A 24720-nucleotide genomic window follows, 5' to 3' on the forward strand; every position below is an offset into this window, starting at 1 on the left:
CTCAGTCCTGCTTGCCCACTGCCTGGAAACAAACTTGGTGCTGTTGCTGGGGTGCATGGTGGGAGTGACAGCGGCCTTTTGGGTTGTGTGGAAGCTGAGTGATGCCTATAATTGCTGGCTTTCCCCAGTTCCCTGACCAACCTGCATGACACAGCAGAGGCAGCCATAATCTTCCTGGGAACATAACTCCATTGACCTGGGAACCACATCCCCATCCCCCACAGCAGCTGCAGCAACTCCTGCCTAAGGAGAGTCTGAGCTCAGACATGCCTAGCCTTGCCCCCACCTGATGGTCCTTCCTGGCTCACTCTAATAGCTGAAGACAAGAGGCATATACTGTTGGTAGTTCTAGGTCCTCCCCTCCCACTGCCTGATCCTCCCTATACTACCATAGTTGATGCTGTCTTCAAAGCGCCACCTCCTGGTAGGAGGCCAGTCAGCACAAAAGTAGTTCATTAACCAAAACTAAGGAACCTCACAGAGTCCATTTCACCCCCTTGCCACCTCCTCTGGCACTGGTATCCATAGCTGAGAGGTCTGCAGACGGTTCACATCATAGGACCCAGTGTAGACAACTCCCATCACCAGCCCAGAGCCTGGTAGACCTGCTGGTTGGCTAGATCCACAAGAGAGAGGACAATCACTACAACTCGGCTCTCCGGAAGCCACATCCCTAGGAAAAGAGGGAGAGTACTACATCAAGGGAACACCTCATGGGACAAAAGAATCTGAACAGCAGCCTTGAACCCCAGACCTTCCCTCTGACATAGCCCACTCAAATGAGAAGGAACCAGAAAATCAATTCTGGTAATATGACGAAACAAGTTTCTTCAACAGCCCCCAAAAATCACACCAGCTCATCAGCAATGGATCCAAACCAAGAAGAAATCCCTGATTGACCTGAAAAAGAATCCAGAAGGTCAGTTATTAAGCTAATCAAGGAGGCACCCAAGAAAGGTGAAGTCCAATTTAACGAAATAAAAAAAAAAAATAATAGAAGAAAGGAGGGAAGAAATCTTTAGTGAATAAACAGCATAAATAAAATACAGTCAAAACTTTAGGAAATACTGGATGCACTAAGAGAAATGCAAAATGCTCTGAAAAGTCTCAGCAATAGAATCGAACAAGCAGAAGAAAGAGCTTCAGAGCTTGAAGACAAGGTTTTTGAATTAACACAATCCAACAGAGACAAAGAAAAAAGAATAAGAAGAAATGAGCAAAGCCTCCAAGAAGTCTGGAATTACATTAAATGACCAAACCAAAGAATAATTGGTGTTCCTGAGGAAGAAGAGAAATCTAAAAGCTTGGAAAACATATTGGGGGGAATAATCGAGGAAGACTTCCTTGGCCTTGCCAGAGCCCTAGACATCCAAATACAAGAAGCACAAAGAACATCTGGGAAAAATAAACAGAATAAAAACAAAAATCACATGATCATCTCAATAGACCCAGAAAAGCATTTGACAAAATCCAACATGCCTTTATGTTTAAAACCCTTAGCAAAATTGGAATTCAACAGGCATACCTCAATGTAAGAAAAGCCATCTATGATAAACCCACAGCCAAAATAATACTGAATGGGGAAAAGTTGAAAGCATTCCCTCTGAAAACTGGAACAAGACAAGGATGCCCACTTCACCACTTATCTTCAAACATAGTACTGGAATCCTAGCCAGAGCCATCAGACAAGAGAAAGAAATAAAAGGCATCCAAATCAGTAACAAGGAAGTCAAACTGTTGCTGTTTGCTGCTGATATGATTATATACCTGGAAAACCCTAAAGACTCCTCCAAAAAGCTCCTAGAACTGATAAAAAAAAATTCAGCAAAGCTTCTGGATACAAAATTAATGTACACAAATCAGTAACTCTCCTATACACCAACGGCGACCAAGCGGAGAATCAAATGAAGGACTCAACGCCTTTTACAATAGCTACAAAAAGAATAAAATACTTAGGAATATATCTAACCAAGAATGTGAAAGACCTCTACAAGGAGAACTGCAAAACATTGCTGAAATAAATCATAGATGACACAAACAAATGGAAACACATTTCATGCTCATGGATGGGTAGAATCAATATTGTGAAAATGGCCATACTGCCAAAAGCAATCTACAAATTCAGTGCAATTTCCATTAAAATACTATAATAATTCTTCACAGAACTAGATAAGTAATCCTAAAATGTATATGGAACCAAAAAAGAGCCCACATAGCCAAAGCAAGACTATGCAAAAGAACGAATCTGGAGACTTCAAACTATACTATAAGGCTATAGTCACCAAAACAGCATGATACTGGTATAAAAATAGACACATAGACCAGTGGAACAGAATAAAGAACCAGAAATAAAGCCTGGTTTATACTTACAGCCAACTTATCTTCAACAAAGGAAACAACAATGTAAAATGGGGAAAGGACACCCTGTTCAACAAATAGTGCTGGAATAATTGGGAAGCCACATGTAGGAGAATGAAACTGGATCCTCATCTCTCATCTATAAAACTCAATTCAAAATGGATGAAGGACTTAAATTTAAGACCTGAAACTATAAAAATTCCAGAAGATAACATTGGAAAAACCCTTCTAGACATTGGCTTAAGCAAGGATTTCATGACCAAGAACCTAAAAGAACCAAAAACCTAAATGCAGAAAAAACAAGGAGAAATAGCTGGGACTTAACTAAACTAAAGAGCTTTTGCATGGCAAAAGGAACAGTCAGCAGAGTAAATAGAGCACCCACAGAGTGGGAGAAAATCTTTGCAATCTATACATCTGACAAAGGACTAATATTGAGAATCTAAAAAGAACTCAAATCAGCAAGAAAAAAAAATCAATCATTAATAGACAATTCTCAAAAGAAGATATACAAATGGCCAACAAACAGGAAAAAAAGCTCAACATCACTAATGATCAGGGAAACACAAATCAAAACCACAATGTGATACCACCTTACTCCTGCAAGAATGGCCATAATAAAATCAAAAAGTAATAGATGTTGAGATGGATGCAGTGAACAGGAAACACCTCTACACTGCTAGTGGAAATGTAAACTATTACAACCACTATGGTAAAGAACTAAAAGTAGAACCATTTGATCCAGCAATCCCACTACTGGGTATCTACCCAGAGGAAAAGAAGTCCTTATATGTAAAAGATACTTGCACACACGTTTATAGCTGCACAATTCACAATTGTGAAAATGTGGAACTAGCCCAAATGCCCATCAATCATCAAGTGGACAGTTTCTTTATCCGCTCGTTGATTGATGGGCATTTGGACTGGCTCCACATTCCATATATATAATACATATATACACACACATACACACATCTATTTACATATATGATAGAATACTACTCAGCCATAAAAAGAAATGAAGTAATGACATTCACAGCAACCTGGATGAGATTGGAGACTATTATTCTAAGTGAAGTAACTCAGGAATGGAAAACCAAACATCGTATGTTCTCACTCATAAGTGGAAACTATGAGGATACAAAGGCATAAGAATGGCACAATAGATTTTGGGGATTCAGAGAAAGAATGGGAAGGGGGTGAGGGATAAAAGACTACAAATTGGGTTCAGTGTCTACTGCTTGGGTGATGGGTGCAGCAAAGTCTCACAGATTACCACTAAAGAACTTGCACATGTAACCACATAACACCTATTCCCCCAAAAACCTATGGAAACAAAAATTAAAAAAAAAAAAAAAAAGGTAGAATGAGCCTCCTCAGCCAACTAGGATCCATTCCTGTTCGTCTTAATTTAATTTTTCCCTTCTCATCCCTAACAACCTTAATAATTAGGTATTTTAGTCCCCATTTTCAGATAAAGAAACTAAAGACATTTTACTCTATTGTTAATAGGTATGGATTTAGTAATAAGTGATGGATTTCCACCTTATCCCTGTGAAAGTTCTATTACTCAGTCTCGTGTTTTGTTATGAGACGTGTAGTAGAGCCTGCAGCAGAAAACCGACACCAAACACAGTAATAGAGAAGGGCAAATTCACTTTTTTTTTTTTTTTTTTTTAAAAGACAGGGCCTTGCTCTCTTGCCCAGGCTGGATTGCAGTGGTGTTGAGAGGTGACAATGTGCTAGCAGCCCTCACTCTCAGCACCTCCTCAGCCTCCGGCCTCGGCGTCCACTCTGGCGGCGCTTGAGGAGCCCTTCAGCCCGCCAAGGCACCGTGGGAGCCCCTCTCTAGGCTGGCTGAGGCTGGCGCCTCCTCCCTCTGCTTGCCAGGAGGTGTTGTGGGGAGAGGCGCCAGCGGGAACCGGGGCTGCGCCCTGCGCTGGCAGGCCAGTGCGACTTCTGGCAGGCGCGGGCTTGGGGGGCCCCGCACACGGAGCAGCCAGTGGCACCGCCAGCCCAGGGCAGTGAGGGGCTTAGCACCCAGGCCAGCAGCTGGGGAGGTTGTACCGGGTCCCTCAGCAGTGCCGGCCTGCAGGGGTTGCACTCAAATTCTCGCCAGGCCCTAGCTGCCTCCTTGCGGGGCAGGGCTGGGGATCTGCAGCCCGCCATGTCTGAGCTCCTCCTCCTGCTGCGGGCTCCCCAGCGGCCTGAGCCTCCCCGACGGGAGCCGCCCCCTGCTCCGTGGTGCCCAGTCCCATCCACAGCCCAAGGGCTGAGGCGTGCAGGCGCGGCTGGGGATTGTTGGGCAGCTGGGGACTGGCGGGCAGCTGGGCCTGCAGCCCTGGTGCAGGATCCACTGGGTGAAGCCAGCTGGGCTCCTGACCTCGATGGGGACTTGGAGAACTTTTATATCTAGCGGGAGGATCGTATGTGCACCAATCAGCACTCTGTGTCTAGCTCTGGGTTTGTAAATACACCAATCAGCACTCTGTGTCTAGCTCAGGGTTTGTGAATACACCAGTGGGTACTCTGTATCTAGCTAACCTAGTGGGAACTGGGGCTGTGCCCCATGCTCGAGGGCCAGTGTGAGTTCCAGCGGGCATGGGCTTGGGGGGACCCGGCACATGGAGTGGCTGGCCGGCACTGCTGGCCCAGGGCAGTGAGGGACTTAGCACCTGGGCCAGCAGCTGTGGAGGTTGTGCCGGGTACACCAGCAGTGGAGACTTAGAGGACTAGCACTCTGTGACTCTGTGTCTAGCTCAAGGATTGTAAATGCACCAATCAGCACTCTCTGTCTAGCTCAAGGTTTGTGAACACACCAATTGGTACTCTGTATCTAGCTAACTTTGTATCTAGCTAACTAGCACTCTGTGACTCTGTGTCTAGCTCAAGGATTGTAAACACACCAGTCAGCACTCTGTCAAAACGGACCAATCAGCTCTCTGTAAAATGGACCAATCAGCTCTCTGTAAAATGGACCAATGAGCAGGGCCAGATAAGGAAATAAAAGCAGGCTGCCCGAGCCCGCAGTAATAACCTGCTTGGGTCGCCTTCCACACGGTGGAAGCTTTGTTTTTTGCTCTTTGTAGTGAATTTTACTGCTGCTTGCTTGGGCCACGCTGGTGTTGGTGTTGTGAATTGTTAACATTCACCGTGAAGGTCTACGACTTCACTCCTCAAGCCAACGGGAGTATGAACCCACCGGGAAGAACGAACAACTCCAGACGCACTGCCTTTAAAAGCTGTAATACTCACCACGAAGGTCTGCAGCTTCACTCCTGACAGCGAGACCACAAACCCACCAGAAGGAAGAAGTTCCAGACACATCTGAACATCTGAAGGAACAAACTCCAGACACACCATCTTTAAGAACTGTTAACACTCAGCGCGAGGGTCCATAGCTTCATTCTTGAAGTCAGTGACACCAAGAACCCACTAATTCTAGACACAGTGTGATCACAGCTCACTGCAGCCTTGACCAGCTGTACTCAAGTGATCCACCCACCGCAGCCTCCCCAGTAGCTGGGAATACAAGCTCGTGTCACCAAGCCCGGCTAATTTTTCTATTTTTTGCAGAGATGGTGTCTCAGTATGTTGCCCAGGCTAGTCTTGAACTCCTGGGCTCAAGCCATCTGCCCAGCTGGGGAAATTCACTTCTTAAAATCAAAGGTACATGCATTTTGAAAACTTGAGAATTTTGGCTTTAGTTTTCTCTTTTCCTTAGCAATCCGCAGTATCAGTGCTGAAGAAGTGACTTTTTGTCTTCAATATGCTTTCAGACAAGAAAAAAATTACATAGAGGCTTGATGTTCAAGGGATACATGACATTAGTTTGACTCTAAATAATAATAAACCTTTGGCTACTTTTGTTTGAACCACACACTAAAGAATTGTGACCTTTGCCAGTGCATGCTCCAAAGTCATATTGACTGAATTTAATTTTGGCCACAAGAGATCAATATTTTATTCCCTTTTTTATCCTTACACTAGACAATGGTTAGTTGGAAAATTCTTGCTTGTTTTGATTCCCACAAATTATGGTCATTCAAATGAGTGTAAATAGACTTTAAGCTGACAATTATAAGATTAGTGTATATTCAGGGGAATTCTAGAAGTAATGAGAGGTATTTTATAGGTAGAATTTCACCTAATAGAATGACATTGAATTTTTTGCAGATGTATTTCGAATAGATTGTAGGGACTAGGACTGATGTTGGGAAGACTAATGGGAAAGGACAGATACCAGTGGTGCTGAATTCTACCTTGATGGGTGCTTGACAAGGGTACTCAACTTCGAGAGAAAAGAATGGGTCCCAATAAAGAACAATATGGGCTAGCTGTTAATGGAGCCTATGACCAAATCACTAAAAAACGAAATCAAAGTTAAATGTGTGAAATAGAACATAGTGGATTTAGAATTATATATGCATACAATAGCTGATACACTTCCAATTGCAATTTTAGCCCTGAAAACATGAATACAATGACAGGAAAACAGAAAAAGTAATTACGATGCTTAGAAAAGGATGGTTGAATGATGGCATAAAGAACAAGTCATATGACATTTCTAAGTGTGAGAAGGAAAAGACATAGTCATTTAATACTTTCTGAGCGTAATTCTTGTGTACAGAATCTTTTAATAATGAAATATAATACAGAGAAAATGTAACAAGCACAGAGACTAATATAATAAAAACCCACCCAGTTATATTTGATGCTGTTTTGAAGGATGGAAATATTACAGAATCAGCTAAAGCTCCCCTTATGCCCCAGGAATGTCCAGTCTTTTGGCTTCCCTGGGCCACACTGAGAGAAGAATTGTCTTGAGCCACACATAAAATACACTAACAATAAGGATGGTCATTGAGCTAACAAAAAATCACGAAAAATCTAATACTGTTTTAAGAATGTTTACAAATTTGTGTTGGGCCACATTCAAAGCCGTCCTGGGCTGCATGTGGCCTACAGGCTGTGGTTTGGACCAGCTTGCTGTATACCTTCTGTGTTCTTTACTCTTCAAAAGTACTGTCTATCCTGAATTTGATGTTTATATTTTCTTTTGTTTTTACTACATATATGTGTGTTTTTATATATGCATATATATGAGAGACATATAGCATTCCTTTGCAAATCATCAGACTTTCCATAAGTGCCTAATATATTTTTTGAATCAATGATTTAATGACTCTTCTGCCCAAATTAAGTTCACCTTTGACTGGAGAATGAAAAGTGAATAGGTGAATGGGTTTGACTTACCTCCAACCTCAAGGACTTTGCAGTGATAATTCTGTTCCTTTTCAAACAGAAAGAGCTGAGCCTTAAGCAAACGAAGAAAACTATTTAGAGTTACAGTTAATTATTGATGGAGGTGAAAATAGTTTCAGGAAATGTTTGTCTTAAAGCAAGAACTGAAGTCTGCATAACCTGTCCATCGGATGAGTAACATCTTTTCCCCTAGCTATCATATTTCTTTGGACGTTAGTTTCTTTAAACTAATGAAAGCTTGAAAGCTACTCTAGAAATTTAGATTTTATGTCAGAGGAATCTTTCATCTCACCTTTATTTTATTGTTTAAGACATATGGGATGTTTTTCAGACTACAATTTGCTTCCTCCCTAGTTGATGAACATCTCCATTGAACTCAAGTAATAAAGTCAGTGTCTCAGTAACAGCTTGAAAAGGAGACTACTGACCTAAAAATCATGTGACAACTTTTTAACGATGTTTACAGATGAAACCAATCAGTTAACCAAGAGTTCAAACCAATTCCTCAACTTCAGAATATGGTGTCAGTTGAACTCATGGAAACAGTAGAATAGTGACTACCAGGGATAGGGTTGGGGGAAAGAGGGAGATGTTGGTTGAAAGATAACAAACTTTCAGTTGTAAGATAAATACATTCCAGGGATCTAATATATAGCATGGTAAGGTGACCCAGCTTTAAAACTAACTAGATTATGGGAATCATTTCGCAAAGTATCTGTGTATGAATTATCATGTTGTACACCTTCACGTCATACAATTTTCTCTTTCAGTTATACCTCAGTAAAGCAGGAAAAAAATGCCGTGTTTAGACACTTTGGCTAAAAGCCCATGGGACAAGAAAGAATTTTGTATCTGAATCATTAGCGTGCTTGAATATGTCTGATGGCTTTGTTTGACTTATTAAATGCAAAATAATTGAAGGACCTTATTTTGTTCCACAAATCAAAAATTTACCAATCTACCCAAACAAAGGCTGATGCTGGTGACTTTTAAGAACTTTAGATGTCAGTTTAATCTGTAAAATGTGATGTTTATACACTAAAGAGCACTATACTACCTTCTCAGAAAATAGGCAGTATATCAGGTATCTGAGTCTTTTTCTGACACTTGTGGCATAGTTATCCATTTCTAGTCTTGACTTTAAGGTCACAGGACCCCAAAATGTTGATGGAGACCTGGTGTGAAAAATGGGGACACTTGTTTTCTTTCACAAAGTTAAATTGTTAAATGTAGAAAAGTTTACAATTCCATGGGTCCTCCATCTGTAGAATAAGGTCATAGATGGGCTCTTAGGGACCCTGCCTAGCTGTTAAAAACAATGTCTGCTTCAAGAAAATTTAAGAATGCAGGATTAGATGCCTCTGATTTATGTGGACAAAAATGTACTGATGTTCCTATAAAACACCTGTAAGACCGAATTGTTGCATTCAGTGAACTGTTTTTCTGCTAGTATACATTCATGACACCAACTCTGAATAGGATTTTAGCTAAGTCATTTCACATTGAGTGTGTGCTTCATAATAGAGAAGTGAAGAGTAGACAAAGTCTTATTTGCCCTCCTACCTTAGAATAGAAAAGGAGCTGAAACAGAGATGGTAGCAGCAGAGTAATGGTATTTATAGTAAAAATAAGATTTTAATGTATGTGCTAAAATTTTCAATATTTCATAGTAAAAATCATGATCTCTGGAGTCAAATTGCTTGGATTTGAATCCCAAATTTACCATGTACTTTGGCAAGTAATTTAAACTTGCCATCCATCTTATAGTACGATGGGAATGATAGTGACACAGTGTATCTATCCCATAGGGTTCTTACAAAATGTAGGTGAGTTAATATATGTAAGACTCTTGTGATGGTATCAGGTATAAAGTAAGTACCCATGCAATGCCAGCTTTTACTGTTTTGTAAAAATAGGTGACCCCCCTGCCAAGAGAACCTTCTATAAGTAAAAGGACTTCACAAAGATGACTATTTCTATCAAACTTGAATCCACAATTACTTCATGTCAAAACTTTGTGGAAGTGAATGTGTCACATATAATACAGAAACCTTATTGGAAGGTTTTTATAATTCCATTGTACTTGACAGGAAAACTGATAAAAATGAGTGCAATATCGTATCTCATGAAAGTTATCAGCTGTGAGTTTTGAGTGGAAAAATAGACAATCTACTTTGTTCTTAGAGGTAAAGTGATTTATGTATTTTAAAGTAACACTAGATTGAAGTCTATATTTGTTCCTAAATATATTCTGCTCATTTATCCAACTATATAAGTTCACTTCATTTGTAGTAATTTGTAAGATACAGCACAATGATTTATATTATGTTAAATTTTATGAAAGAAAAATTTTAATGTCATAGGTATAAGCTATACTTCACCTCTCTTCATGGATTTGATAATAAATGAGTTAATCTTTTTATTTAGATGATGGAAAAGCTGAAATGAGAAATGTCTCAATAAAATCAATTTCAGAATCAAAAGAACCATATACTGATTTTTTGGTGCTCTAGCAATGTATCTTAGTTTTACATACAATAACAGTATTTTTCATTAGCTAGACCATTCCAGAGTTGACTACCATTTTATTCCAAATTTTTATCAGATTGATCACTTTAAAAATTGGATTGGCAATATATGTCATCTCTCTCCCCTTTTTTATTCATACTTGCACCGTTCCTGGAAATAGTTGATAAATTATTTGACCTATTGTGGTTTAAATATACTTAAAAGTCAGTAAATGAAAGGAGCACTGATACCCTTAATAAAAATTCAGTTGTCAATTTAGGAACTGTTCTTTGCAAGCCACTGTTTGTGGTCAGAAATGCAAAGATAAATAAAACTCAGTCTTACTCTACTTGGAACTCACAAGCAATTCAAAGGCTTGTGGCTATAATCAAAGAGAAGGAAAGGAGGTAAAGAACAAGTCAGAATTACAGTGTTTTCCATGTTGCAGCATCCAGAAAAGGTGGCTTTATGGAACAACTAGAATTTGACATAAATCCTGAAGGAGCCACAGTGGCTCAGCAGGTAGAGAGAGATGAGTGAGTAGGACAAAGAAAAACTCTCTGGGTAATAATTGTCAATAAGCTTAATATTATTTTAGCTACCCTGGTATTGAAAAGAAGCGTCTTTTCAGTCCTCTTCTATCCCCAGATTTGCAAGCAGTCAGTTGCCGTTCCTCAGGATAGAGACTATTCTCAATTATACAGCACCCACTAATATCCACTAGGTTAGAAACATCATTTTAGCTGAATACATTGTCTTCAATTTTTAGGTATAAAATGAGGAAGAAGTAGCATAGCTTAATGGTTAAGAGTTTGGATGCTGGAACCAAACAGCCTAATTTCCAATCCCGACTTTCTTACTAGCTATGTGGCCTTCAGCAAGTAATTAAACCCACTCTGTGCTCATTTCCTCATCAGTGGAAAAAAAAAAAATAAAGATGTTGATAATAGTGCCTACCTTGTTGTGTGGAACAGTTTCATTAAATGACTTCCTATTTGTAAAGTGCTTAGAAGAACTCAGGGGATAGAGGAAGTACTATGTTACAGTTGTAAATCAAATGGCCCTCGTATGCGGGCCCTGGTCTTCCTAGAACATGTGCTGAGTTGCGAAGGGTGGTGGGGGGTGGTGGCTGCTCCGGATGATTCCCCTGCTTCTCCTGCCTCTGTAGTTTACAATCCCTTGCCTTTTGGGTGACGCCTGGTAACAAGACCTGGGACCTCAATGCTCTAGTTTCCTGCTTCAAATGCACATTTTAGTAGTCTTGATTTTAACAAAGAGCCCTGTTCAACCTTGTTGTGTAAGGACAATAAACCAGATTCAGTGGGTGGTAGTTTTTACTAGCTTCCTATTCTAATTTTCAGGTTTGAAAGATATAAAAGGCTTCCATATCCAAGCAAATGTAGTGGAACACATTGACGTCTCTAGGCAAAGCAGTATGCTTTAATTCTGTAGAATTTGAGACAGGGCTTTAGAGTCACTGCTAGGTTTGTGTCCCAGTTTTTCCACTTACCAAGTGTCTGGCTTTGGACAGGCTAATCCTTAGGCTTCTTTTTCCAATACTGGTCTTACAAAGTTGTTTCCTTATTTGGAGTCTTTCTGGAAATTGGTGGTCCTTCCGAGCATCCTCCACAGATAGTTTAGAATTCAACTTCTGGTTCCACTAGCTAAGCTAACATTCCTGCCCTGCAGCTTTCCAGGCCCTGAAACAGGGTGGTTGTCCTCACTCCAGTTTTGTGTCCCTGGGAGTTTATGCTTTACTAAACATAATCCCTCTTTTGCCCGTTTAGTGCATTCACAAAGACACAGAGGTAAATTTATGTGTTTAATTTACCTTGTTTAACCAAGAGTAATCTTTAAATTTTTAAAGAAATAGGCTTAGTCTATTTCTGTCATCAAAAGAAGTCTTTTGAAATGTTCCTGTAAGAATGAATTTAATGCTTCATTTCCTTGTTTTCATTAATCGAAGAATTCATCCCTTGATTATTGTTGCTAAATATTTTGTATTAAACTATCCCTTAAAAACAGCATTTAATTTGGCGATGAAGTTTAGGGCAATGGTTTATGTTGCTAACCATAGTCTTTTCATGCTGGAATTCTACTTTTTGAAATCTTATTTTTTATTTGTATATTGCTGGGTCAGAATAGGCTGAAGTAATTTTTTCATAAAGGTTAATGAATAATGTATTTTCAGAGCCTCTGAATATATGAGAATACTTTTCATATATTCCTCTGCAAATGAGAGGCAGTTTGCCTGGCAATAGCTTTCTTTGATTGAGTCTTCCCTTTCTTTTGGCACTTAGTAATACAGCAGAGTTGTAAGACCAACTGGGTATTTGTTCCTTTGATGGTGATTTGTTTTCCTTTGATTTATGTGTGTCAACTTGTTGTTTTTATGCTTGAACACTGAAATTTTTTTTTTTTAATTTTAAACCTAGGATTCAACATTTTTGTCAGAAATTGCTTTGAATTGATATTGTTTGGAATGCAATTTAGTTGTCTGTCTTTTTTTTCAGTTCATATTTTTTTAGTCTTTTTGCCTTTGAGTATTACTTCTATTTCAGTTCTTGTATTTCCTCAGAAACAACTGTAATTAGATTTATTTTCTAGTCTTCCAGATCTAGGATCTTTTTTCATCTTTGGTTCTTTGCTCTGACCTTACAGGGGTATTTACCCTCTATGTAAATGACTTAATTTTATACCATATGTATCTATGTTCCTCCCCTCCAGTGGATAATAATGCTGCACTTCGTTTTTCAGACTCTGTACAATGCTTCTTTATTCCACCTATAACTTACCCAGCAGTCTTTTATTGACTTACAACTTTCTGTTTTGTTTCAAGGGATCATATCTTGTGTTATATTGGCAATGCCTAAAACTTTCCTAAAAATTACTAATGATTCCTCTAGGAAGTCATTTTTAGGAGACTGTTCTTCCTTTGAATCTTTAACATGCCCTTTTCTTTCCACATTTATTACTACTTAGTAGAACTATGCTGACATCAAGCTGTTATTTTCATTCCCAAATTTAGAGATATTCATCTAGACCTGCTAACAGAGGGGATGTATGGATTGCCCTCAGCCCCACTCTCTCTCCTCCTGTTTTGTTAGTCAAAGTCCTCTTTTAGATCTCTGACCTTGTAGCAGGTTGACGTCTATAGAGTCGGACCCATTTTCAGTGAAAGTTTCATATAAAGCAGCTATCTCCAATGCCTTGTTCTTTGTTGCTTTATATATGGATTATGTAAGAACGCCAACTTCCAGAATGCAATACCTTCATAGGTCATCTTGTCCCTAAATCTGCCTTTCTGTCGCTGAAACTGCCAGGTTTCACAGTGCATCTCCTTCTTCCAGTTGGCTTTTGAAAGTAACTATCACTAACATATGGGGTAGGGGATTCTCTTGCTGCCTCAAGAAACGTACATAATCACTTGTGGCAAAGGGCAACGTTTCCGACTGACACAGATTTTTGCATTTCTATACAATATGGCAGAAAGTGGAGACAGGGTGATATGCAGATGAAGATTTCCCTGCTTCCTTCAAGGCTTGTGACTTTTCACTGCTAATCACATTGTTTACAACTAATTTCATTCTTTTTCCGTTATAAGAATTCTTCACTGCTTCTAGCAGTAGGTTGAAGGTCACATCTTCCTTTTCATCGTTGCATGAAGTTTGTTATTTATCTCTTTTACAGGTATCTTAGTAGAAGATTGGGGGGGACTATATCAGGGACTGGTAGCTAGCATTTAAAACTATAACATATGAAACTCTACAACTTAAAGAAGTACTTTTTCAAGTTGCAAGATGCTTGGAAATTTTGCTTTCTGCAGATATTTTGTGGAAATAAACTCTGCCTTGTAAATATTCATCACAAGTTGCTATTCAAATGATGGAGGCATCAGTGCTCCTATAATAGAATCTATGTGTTATGAAAACTGGGTCATTTTAGTGATGAAATAAAATGTAGATACATAAGTGATGGTAGGAATTCCAATGACTTCTGTAAAACTTTTTTATACATAAAAACTGCCTGATCACTACCTACTAACAAGGGTCTTAGACTTGAAACAGCTGTTATAAATAATTTAATCTCAGAGTTGCAAATTAATTTGCCTCCAGGGGCCAGACAAGGCAAATGCATGAAGTAGGCTAGTTCCATACAAGAAGGATTTGGAGGGACAAGAGAGAAGTAGAGATAATACTTGTGCTACCAAATCCTTACGGCATCCTTATAGCACAAACCCACTCGCCCATTATAGAGATGGAACTGAGATCAAAGGATATTAACAAATTTGCCCAAAATTAGTTGAGTCTGTCTTGACCAGAACTGGGTACATAATTTGCAGAATCCAATGGGAAATAAGATGCTGGGTCCCTTGTTCAACAACTGTTAAGAATTTCAAGATGGTAACACCAAAGCATTAAATCAAGCATGAAGTCTTATATGACTGCCTAAATCACACACCCGTGAAGACAGCGCTGGTTTTAATTTTTGATCTAGAATTTGTACAACCAACAGAAACTTGTTATCACTCTCACCCACAACCACTGAGAGATTGTTAATGGAGATGGAGTTAAATTAAGTTCTTGACTTTTATACTGCAATCAGTTAATTGTCTTCACTTACAAGATAACTTTTTTTAATGACATCAGGAATGCCATTTAGTGACATCCAGCCAGCTTTTAAAGGCATAGCTATTCATACTCAGAAGTACAAGAAATAAAATTGGGAATTTAGTACTAGAGTAAGAGTTTTTTGTAATAAGTATATATATATACACACACACACGTATATATATACACACACACACGTATATATCTTATATTTTAAAAGACTTAAAACATTTCCATCATTTAAAATCAAAAGAAAACTTAAAAATTTTTCTTCATTAAAAGTGAAAGTCATAACTAGACCATAAGTTTGGCATGGTATACGATTGTCATTTATAGTTGTAATTTGATTTTTTTAGATTCTATATGCCTTCCTTTAGCAACATCCACAAAGATGTTGATATAGTTGTTAAAAGACAAAGTGAAATTCTTACCTGATTTTAAAATATTCAGTCTTTTAAAACAAATATGAACTTCATTTAACTCAAGTTGTTGGTTTTGAATTATTTGTCTGATTGAGATATTATACCTTCATGTTACTGAATCATATCCCTTCATGAGTGATAAACAAGAAGTTCATATGTTAGAGAGTGCGAAGATGAGCAGTTGGGCAAATATTGCAGTTAACAATGAAAAAATTAAGTTATCAATATAATACTCAAAATATTTTCTGTAAGCCATGTATACCAGTGTATGGCTTCAGCTAGCACTGAAATTGCTCATTAAGTTTAATCCCTAGTTGAGGGAGGGGGACAAATTTAATGAACTCTTTTCCCTCCTTTACTTGTTTCAGTATATGCTGCGAATATATAAACTGAATGTCACAAAATTTTTTTTAACCTTCTACAGGTGGAGATTTTCATTTTACCTTTATGTATTTACCTACGGAGTGAGATTCCTGAAAAAGGTAGGAGCTCTCAAAATATTTTACATAATTCTTATGTAAGTGTATGTCTATATCTCAGTGTTTTTTAAAGTATGACTGTAATAATATTTTAGATAATCATAACAGGCTTCCTAAGAATTATTTGTGCATTTTCATTTGACTTACAAAAATATTTTGGATGTTGCTAAGTCGCATATTCACTCCAGTGGGTTATTCATTACTTTTCAGGCATTAGGAAGCTTATAAAATCCATCTGATGTTTTGAAAGAAGTTAGAGTTTCTACATCACACAATTTGAAAACATGAATTGTTGCAGCATGTATTACCACTGTACTCTTCACCAGTAGAAATAACTATATATAATATAGTATGTACATTATATATACTATATAATTATTGTAATACATACTATATAATATATATTATATTATATAATTATATGATATAGTATAAATGTTATATAATTATAATTATATATTGTAATGTATCATAATTATATGAATATTATAATATATATTATAAGATATAATATGTAATCTCTCTCTCTCTCTCTGTCTCTCTTGCATAGTTACTAACAGGGCAGCACTAACTGCTGGTGAAAAATTTCATTTCTTTCATAGATTGTTTCCCCTGCTATTGATTTTACTATAATCCTGCATGAACTGAGGGACCGAAATCTATGAAAGTAATGCCTTGTGGCTGCTATAGTCTTTTTCCAGGTTATTTCAGTTCTTACTGGAACTACTATCGGGTTAGACTCGTTAAATAAAACCCTGTGAAGACCTATCTTCTCATAGTCATTCACATGTTAACAATAGTGGTTTGGCATAACGTGGGGAATTATTTTTAAAAGTTCTCTATAGTATTAGCCTTCAAAGTGATATCAGTATTATCTTTATTAATTACAGAATTTTTGTTAAAATTGGGAATGCATCAAATGTCATGCCTTATTAATCTTGTAAATATTGACATGGAAATTTTAAATACATTTAAGATTTTAAAATCTGGGTTATCAAATATTGTCTGCCTGCGGTGAATTCTATATTAAATAGTGGTTGTTTCCCATTATCATATTTTTTAGAGGATTATTTTTTACTTGTAGTCTTCTCTTTTGGTAACTGCACTTATTTTCACTTAATAAGACCATATGGCCCAGAGGCCGTTTGAATCGATTTAAAAGGATGAGTTTTACTCTGTGGGGTTTCTGTGTATGAAGAAATTCTCAACTGGAGTAAATTAACATGGTTTAAATGGCTTATTTTGGAATTCTGTTCTAGTTTTCAGATTTACTTATCTAGAAAAAATAGAATGGCTGTAGAGCTTTTGTGCTTATAACTTTACTACCTTGGAAGAGGAAATAGATTTGGATGGAATTTCAGCTGATGTGGAGGAGGTGTGCTTCATGGGAAGGTCAAGTTGTTAACTAAGGTCAAGGTTTGGAATTCATGCCTGGTTCTGTTGGTGAGGGGCTTTGTTGGTGAGAAAGGAAAGAGAGTATGAGCACGTTTTTGCCCTTTTCTTTTAGGCCTGCTGGATATAACCTCTTTAGCTCTCATATGGCAACGTGGTTATCTGTCATCAGAACAGGAAACACTTTGACACTTCGCTCTGGTTCACTCTGTCCCTAAACAAACGGAATGGAATGAGAATAATTTTTATCCACCAGTCCTCAGTGAGTCTGCACAAGGCAGTAAGAGGAACTGTCAGTAGATTGTTACCTTGGAAATTATTTTTTCTTAAACTAGATCAGTTTTATGCCAGTTTCCTTTCAACTGCCTCTGGTTATAACAAATGCTTTTTTTTTTTTTTAAAGTAAAAAGGAAAGGAAAGAAGAACTAGACGTTGTTCTTCTTGTTGAATTAATTTGTGTGGGAATTTCTTTCTTTAATTCCATCCAAGCAGCACTCAATTTTTGATGAGCTGTGTGGTTTAGTCTTAATCATAATGTGAAGTAGAAATGCATACATAGAATTCATCTGACTGAAATAGCTTTGGAGGACTTCATAAGCCATCTTGTCCAACCCTCTCATTTCACAGCTGAGGAAGCAGAAATCCAGAAGAGGGTAGGTGGCATTCGGAAGGTCACACAGTTTATTAAAGGCTGAACCTGACAAGAAACACATGCTCCTCCTTCTTATTCCAGAGCTCTCTCCGGTTGGTGAGCCCGCCCTAACCGCCCTGACCTCAGCATGATTTCCAAGTGACTTCCTTCTTTGGGTAGTAGACTTGACCTAGCCGAATCATTTTTGCTTATTTATAGAACTTTAAATACTTCTTTTGATGCACGTTTTAAAAATATTTGTATTAACTTTCTTGGCATGGACAATATATTTGCCCATCTAAACTGAGAGAAAAAAATTAGGGATGCAGCGTCAGAAATAATCAAAACATGGTAATTCAAATTTGTATAATGCCTTAAATTTTAGAAAATAAGCACAAAGTTCTATCCATACAGCATAAATTTGTCTTTGTGTTCAGATTCTTCCAAAAAGTACAGTAGGAAAATCCTCATAATACCAGCATAGTGGATCCATTTTAAGAGGTGAGAGGCTACTTACTTCTAGAATCAAAAATGTGAATTATTACATGTGCTGTTTGTTAGAAAAATCCCTGACATCTTGCACTGGTCGATTTTCTTCTGTCTTTAGGTCAGATGAGCCTGTTGTATCTCATTTTCTACGGTGGTTTAGTAAGCACCCATTCTACCCTAAAAAGTAGGGAAGTAGATACTACAGAACAACCTTACAGACATGTTAGTGAACTATTCAGTAAAGTTACTGCTGTGTTGGTAGGAAATACTTAAGCAGTTGAAAGTAAGCCTGACTTAATATAGTCTGCTTCTATAATTGCTGTATATAAGAGAGTCTGCTCATAATTATAACTGCCAGAGTCAAATACTTTTGTTAAAGAAGACCTAGAAATACTTCAAGTGTTCTGAAGTCCTAGCAGACAATGTAGGCATACAAATTAACACATTTTCCTAGGTTCTATTTTTTCTTATAAACTACATGTCTGACCATGTGGAGTTTTTTGTTGTTTGTTTGTTTGTTTGAGATGGAGTCTCACTCTGCCGCCCAGGCTGGAGTGCAGTGGTGCGATCTTGGCCCACTGCAACCTCCCCTTCCTGGGTTCAAGCGATTCTTGTGCCTCAACCTCCCAAGTAGCTGGGATTACATGTGTGTGCCACCATGACAGGCTAATTTTTGTATTTTTAGTAGAGTTGGGGTTTCACCATGTTGGCCAGGCTATTCTCGAACTCCTGACCTCAGGTGATCCACCTGCCTCAGCCTCCCAAAGTGCTGGGATTATGGGTGTGAGCCACTGCGCCCAACCCATGTGGTACATTTTGTACACAATTCATGTTGCACACATGCATGTATGTAAAAGAAAAGTTACTCAAGATATACCTAAGTCTAATTTCAATATCAGTCAGGGGTCCATTGGAGATAGAAACCACAGAAGTTAATTTTAGGAGTGACTGTAATATAAAGAATCATTAACATAAAGAATCATTAACCAGAGGGAACCATCAAGACTGTGTTGCTCAAAGTAAATTGGTCTGCTGTTTACTTCCAGTCTGCAGTGAGATAAGAAGCTTGCACCTGAATGTAAAGCAGCTCCTCCTGATTTTTGAAAAAGTCTCTCTATGAAGAAAAGTTAGCTGAAAACAGTGTGCTTAGTGATCTAGTTAATTTACCTCTGGTGTAAGCTCCTTATGTTGTTGTGGACCTGTAACAGACATTTCAAGGACTGGCCTTCACCCATTGGCGCCGCATTGAGATATAGTGAAGGTAGTAATAGCAGGAAGGCTCTGCCACTGTGAGGACAAGGGGATTCCAGAACATAGAGGCTCAAAGGAAGAGCCATGGAGCCAGAGAAGACTTCTGACAAGGGGACACTGACCAGCTGGTGTCCCTGAGGGAACAGGATGGGCTTGACTCTGGGAATATGGAGAAACTACAAACTGGAACCAGCTGCTGCCACTGGAATGAACTGCCACTGCTGGAGTGAAGACGCACTGCTGAGTGGGTGTGGAGGCAGGGGACGAATGTGATGACAAGAACTAGAAGCAAAACAGAAAGGAGCAAGTCCCATCTTCCTCTTGCAGCCTTCCAGCCTTCCTCAAGTGCTTCTAAGAAGCTAAACTTGGCGAGGCACCAACTCCTTAAAGCCAATAGAAGTGTGGCTTGCACAGTCTCCGCTCTGAGACCGGCAGCAGTATCTCAATAACTAGCCCAATTGTCTCATATTGCTGCATTCTGAAATGTACTCTGATAAATCTTATTATAACTTACTTTATTACATTTTTAAAACATGAAGGTTGCCCCCGTTACATTGACTTCACGACTAACTGCTGGGTGAAAACTTGCGGTTGAGAGTGCCCTGTCAGACTGAGTCCTTTGCCCACTCCCTTAGACTTTCTGAATCCAACCTGAACTAAGGTGCAGCCTTTCATTGTTCATGCGGTGTTCTCGAATTCAACACACAAAGCCATGAAGTGTTCCCTGGTTTCATATTTTGAGACGTTCTCTTTTGCTTATTGCTTAGTTTGGAATCTTTCTGACATGGAAACAAGACTGTAATTGTTTTGCCTATTTTGAGACTGAAAATAGAATTTGTCTAGCCATTAGAATATGAGTCCATTTAAGATTTTGTTCTTTGTGTCGTTTAAAAAATCTTAAAATTGCTTGGACTATGTTGCTGTTTAAGGAGGCTTTAAATTTGGTTTTAATGAAAATGACCCCCATAAAATACTTCTATAAGAAGTGTACATGATATATAATACTAACATTGGGAAGGGACCCTAAAGATCACCTATCCCAAGTTTCCCATTTCAGAAAACAAAAACCAATTTCAGAAAGATGAATTGACTCGTCCGAAGCCAAACCGGAAGCCTGTTTTGCTGTCTTTAGACTGTCTAGGTTAAAAACAATAACAACAACAACTTAGATAAGTTTTAAAAAGCTAGCAGTTTAACTTTTTTTAGTAAATTTACCTTACTAATGAAAGCTAAAAGTCACATCAGTATAGAATGATAAATTGGAAGTCAAGATTGAGATTTCAGTCTTGACCCTGCTCATTATACTTAATGGAACCTTTGCTCTCTGGAACCTCGTTTCTCTCATCTGTAAGATGGGAAAAGAGAGGTGGTCTCTGCTGGGAATTATTTGTGTAAGTCCATTGTCATCCCTTCACCTGAAAAATACTGTACTGTTGCTACCTCCTACTTGGTAAGACCTGTTGTCCTGGCTATGCTTTGATGCTTGCAAATAGGTAAACATCTGCAACAAAAACAATCTTGAATAACCAAAGGAAATTCTTCAGTGCTGCTTGCTGCTTATTGCATTTTCCTTTCCCTCTTCTACCTACATCTACCCTCTTGCATATGTTCTGATTCTCCTCATCCCTTTCATTTACCCTACCTCATTTTCCTTCTGTGTTGGCTTGTGGCTGGCATTCTGTCTGAGGAGGGCATGCCAAGGCCAGTGAGAAACCAAGGATAATGTGACTGTGAGGCCCTGCAGAGGCAGTCAGAACGCCTGGGTTTGTTATTGAATTCTGCCATTAATCAGCTTTATGACCTTTACGCAAGCCTCTTAATCTCTCTTGGATTTTATTGCTTCATCTCTAAAATCAGTAATGTAGACTATCCTGACTAACAGCTTTCAGCTCATATCCCATAATTGAGTAAAGAATTTGAAGTTGCTGATAAGTATGGTGAGCAGGTTCCACCTCCTTGAAGGTGGCATGATGATGCATAATAATCTTAAATATCTTCCCATATTTTGACCTGGCAATCCAACTCCGATTAACTTATCCTTAAGAAAAAATTGCCGGGCACGGTGGCTCATGCCTGTAATCCCAGCACTTTGGGAGGCCGAGACAGGTAGATCACGAAGTCAGGAGTTCAAGACCAGCCTGGCCAACATGGTGAAACCCTGTCACTACTAAAAATACAAAAAAAAAAAAAAAAAATTAGCCCGGTGTGGTGGCACACGCCTGTAGTCCCAGCTACTCAGGAGACTGAGGCAGGAGAATTGCTTGAGCCCAGTAGGCGGAGGTTGCAGTGAGCTGAGATCGTGCCACTGCACTCCAGCCTGGGGCAACAGAGTGAGACTCCATCTGAAAAAAAAAAAAAGAGAGAAAAAATTACACAGGAACACAAAATATGGATGTGTGAATGTGGGAAGTTGCTTATTACAACTTGGGATAATGTGGAGGTGATGGATATTCACTAAATGTATATGAATATATACACATATATAAAATAGCAAATCTAAAGCAGAACTTAATGTCTCATATTAGAAGAATATTTTAATTAAATTATCGAAGTGACAAAATGGCATGCAATTTTTTTTTTTTTTTTTTTTTTTTTTGAGACGGAGTCTCGCTCTGTCGCCCAGGCTGGAGTGCGGTGGCCAGATCTTGGCTCACTGCAAGCTCCGCCTCCCGGGTTCACGCCATTCTCCTGCCTCAGCCTCCCGAGTAGCTGGGACTGCAGGCGCCCGCCACCTCGCCCGGCTAGTTTTGTTTTGTTTTGTTTTTTTTTTTTTTTGTATTTTTTTAGTAGAGACAGGATTTCACCGTGTTAGCCAGGATGGTCTCGATCTCCTGACCTTGTGATCCACCCGCCTCAGCCTCCCAAAGTGCTGGGATTACAGGCTTGAGCCACCAGGCATGCAATCTTTTTAAGAAAAACTATAAAGAAACTATTCTTAAAATGTTTACTAGAATGTTACATGAAAGTAACAATCTCATGTATATGTTTTACTGTGGCAGTCATGTAGTGGATAAATCACAACAGTAGGTAAAAATGAAGACTCCTTTTAGAGGTAGAAATTTGGAGGGTGTTTTTCAATATATCTTTAATACTTTATTTTCTATTAAATAAAATTAACTCTGAAATGTAGGAATTGGAATGGAAGAGACTATGCGTAGGATTAGGTATACCTGGGTCATAAAAGAATATGAGGTTGTGAATTTTAAAGAGGACGAAATAAAAATTAAAAGTTGAATTGCATTTAAATGGCGAAGAAATAGAAATGTGTGGTCCAAAACAAAACAAAAATTCAGCTGTTTATGTTTGCCTAGTTCTCACTGTTTTGCTTTATTTATCTACTACTTTCAGCTGAACTCATACTAGCAAAGCTGAGAATCTGCAGTTGCTGCATTCTTGATAGTTTGGATCTCATCAGAAATCATCTCCTAATTTTCAGACTGGGTATAGAAAATCCTTTTTATACAAGTTGATATCATTCCACAGAACAATTTTTTCTCTCCTTCTATGTTATGAATTTATTTTCTACAGTGTAACTAGCAGACCATCTATATACTATTCATATTAAGAAACTGGTTGCACTAAGAAAAATGTTTGAGGTGATGAATATCCCAGGTACCCTGATTTGAACATTACACCTCGTATACAGGTATCAAAAAAAAAAACACACAGACATTACCCCCAAAATAAGTACCACTACTACATATCAATTAAAATATGTAAACAAAAATTCACTTCAGGGATTTTTTTAAAAGCTAGTTTGACCAACGTCGTATTTTGACGTTTCGGGAAATATACTTTGAAATTGTCCACTGCCTAGGATAAATTAAAAACTTTTTCAGATGATAAAGGTATTTCATCAGCACTGAGATTATAGCTTATAGCTTCTTGTTTAATGGTATGCAGTACTTTGATTTTGGTTTTATAAAATTTTCTGTCAAGAGCGTTGAGAAGCCTTTCTTCATGTTGTCTCTGCATTGTGTTCAGGCTGTGTCTGGATGTAATGGCGTTTCAGACTGGCAGCTTTCTTCAGGCTGTGAGATATACAGACTTTAGAACTTAATACCGCTGAAATATAGATTTGTGGGGGAGATTTTGGGGATTCCTTGAACTCCAAGAGCAAATGGTGGCTGCTGCCTTCTGAGTACTTGCTCTTCTGGAGTTATACAAGAGTTTCTGGATTTGGTGTTTTATAAAACCATACATCTTATTATTTCAGCTCACTTGATAACATAGCAACTTTGCAGAAACTTTAGAAATAAAAAAAAAAAAAGCACATGTCAAAGTCTACCAACACTCACTTAAATATGATTTTCATTATTAGACAGTCCCCTAAAGGCATAGACTTCTACTCAAAAGTTTAGAGTTGAACTTGACTATGGAAAACATTGGTCTAATTTATATGCTATGACAAAACTAGCTTTACAGGCTTCCTTTGGCTGGAGGCAGTGCCTGAGAAGGGAATTGCATTAGTATTCATCTCCTGTTTCTACCATGGGAAATAGAAAACTAGTAACTCCCAGAAGATTCAGGTAATTTGATATGAAGTATCGATCCATGTATCAAAATCTGTACCGGCACATTCACTCTGCATTAGCTAAAAGAAAGAAAAATCATTTACTGAATTCAGCAAGGAAAGCATTACTCAAGTGTGTTTTTTATAAAATCTGAGAGCTAATGGCGTTCACATACAATGATCACCATAATAGAACATTTTCCTCATCAACAACAATAATGAAACAAACCAGATGTTCTTTGCTTAAGAACAGCTTTCTGGGGGAAGTAATGAGATGTTCTACTTCTGCTTGTGAAACCGATGTTCTTTCTCAGCAGGGAAGGGCCTCATCTTGTCTGGGTGTGTTTGGGACGGGGGTGGGTTGCTTAGGACAAGTACTTGATGTGGAGCAGAGCAGCAGGAATTCCGATCGGACCAGCTCATGCTCTGATTATAGCTCTGTGTGTGGTTCCAGGGGAACTCTAGTTCAGGGAGTATCTGGTACTGGGTCTGCTGTCAGGTGGGACAAATGGCTTAGTGTTTGTGCTTTCTTTTGTTTATGTTTGTCTCTCTTCTCATTTATTAATGCACATGAGAATAGGCCTGCCTGACAGGGGCCATTGCTGTCATTGCTTAGGATTTATTAATCAAAAATCTGTTGATACTAGACACCTTGGGATGACTATTCCAAAGCACAGAGAAGATGACCATTTTGTGCCCAAGAAATGTAGGCTTCCACAAGGAAGTGAAGAGTGAAAAGGATAAAATAACTTTTTCTCTGATAGAAATTAATCTATATTGATAGAGGTAGTTTTACCTGAGT

At 38.5% G+C, this 24720-nt stretch overlaps 1 protein-coding gene across 3 annotated transcripts in view; it reads left to right on the plus strand.

Annotated features, from left to right (window-relative positions):
* The window catches only part of CERS6 (ceramide synthase 6), a 317758-nt gene that overhangs the window by 160361 nt on the left and 132677 nt on the right, over positions 1 to 24720 (plus strand). For all 3 annotated transcript variants that reach the window (XM_007965259.3, XM_007965260.3, XM_073019784.1), the window contains exon 4: positions 15588 to 15645. In XM_007965259.3, the coding sequence (XP_007963450.1) occupies positions 15588 to 15645 (58 nt within the window). The remainder of the gene's footprint in view (positions 1 to 15587; positions 15646 to 24720) is intronic.

This window comes from Chlorocebus sabaeus, chromosome 10 (genome assembly GCF_047675955.1).
Source record: "Chlorocebus sabaeus isolate Y175 chromosome 10, mChlSab1.0.hap1, whole genome shotgun sequence".
NCBI classification, from domain to species: domain Eukaryota; kingdom Metazoa; phylum Chordata; class Mammalia; order Primates; family Cercopithecidae; genus Chlorocebus; species Chlorocebus sabaeus.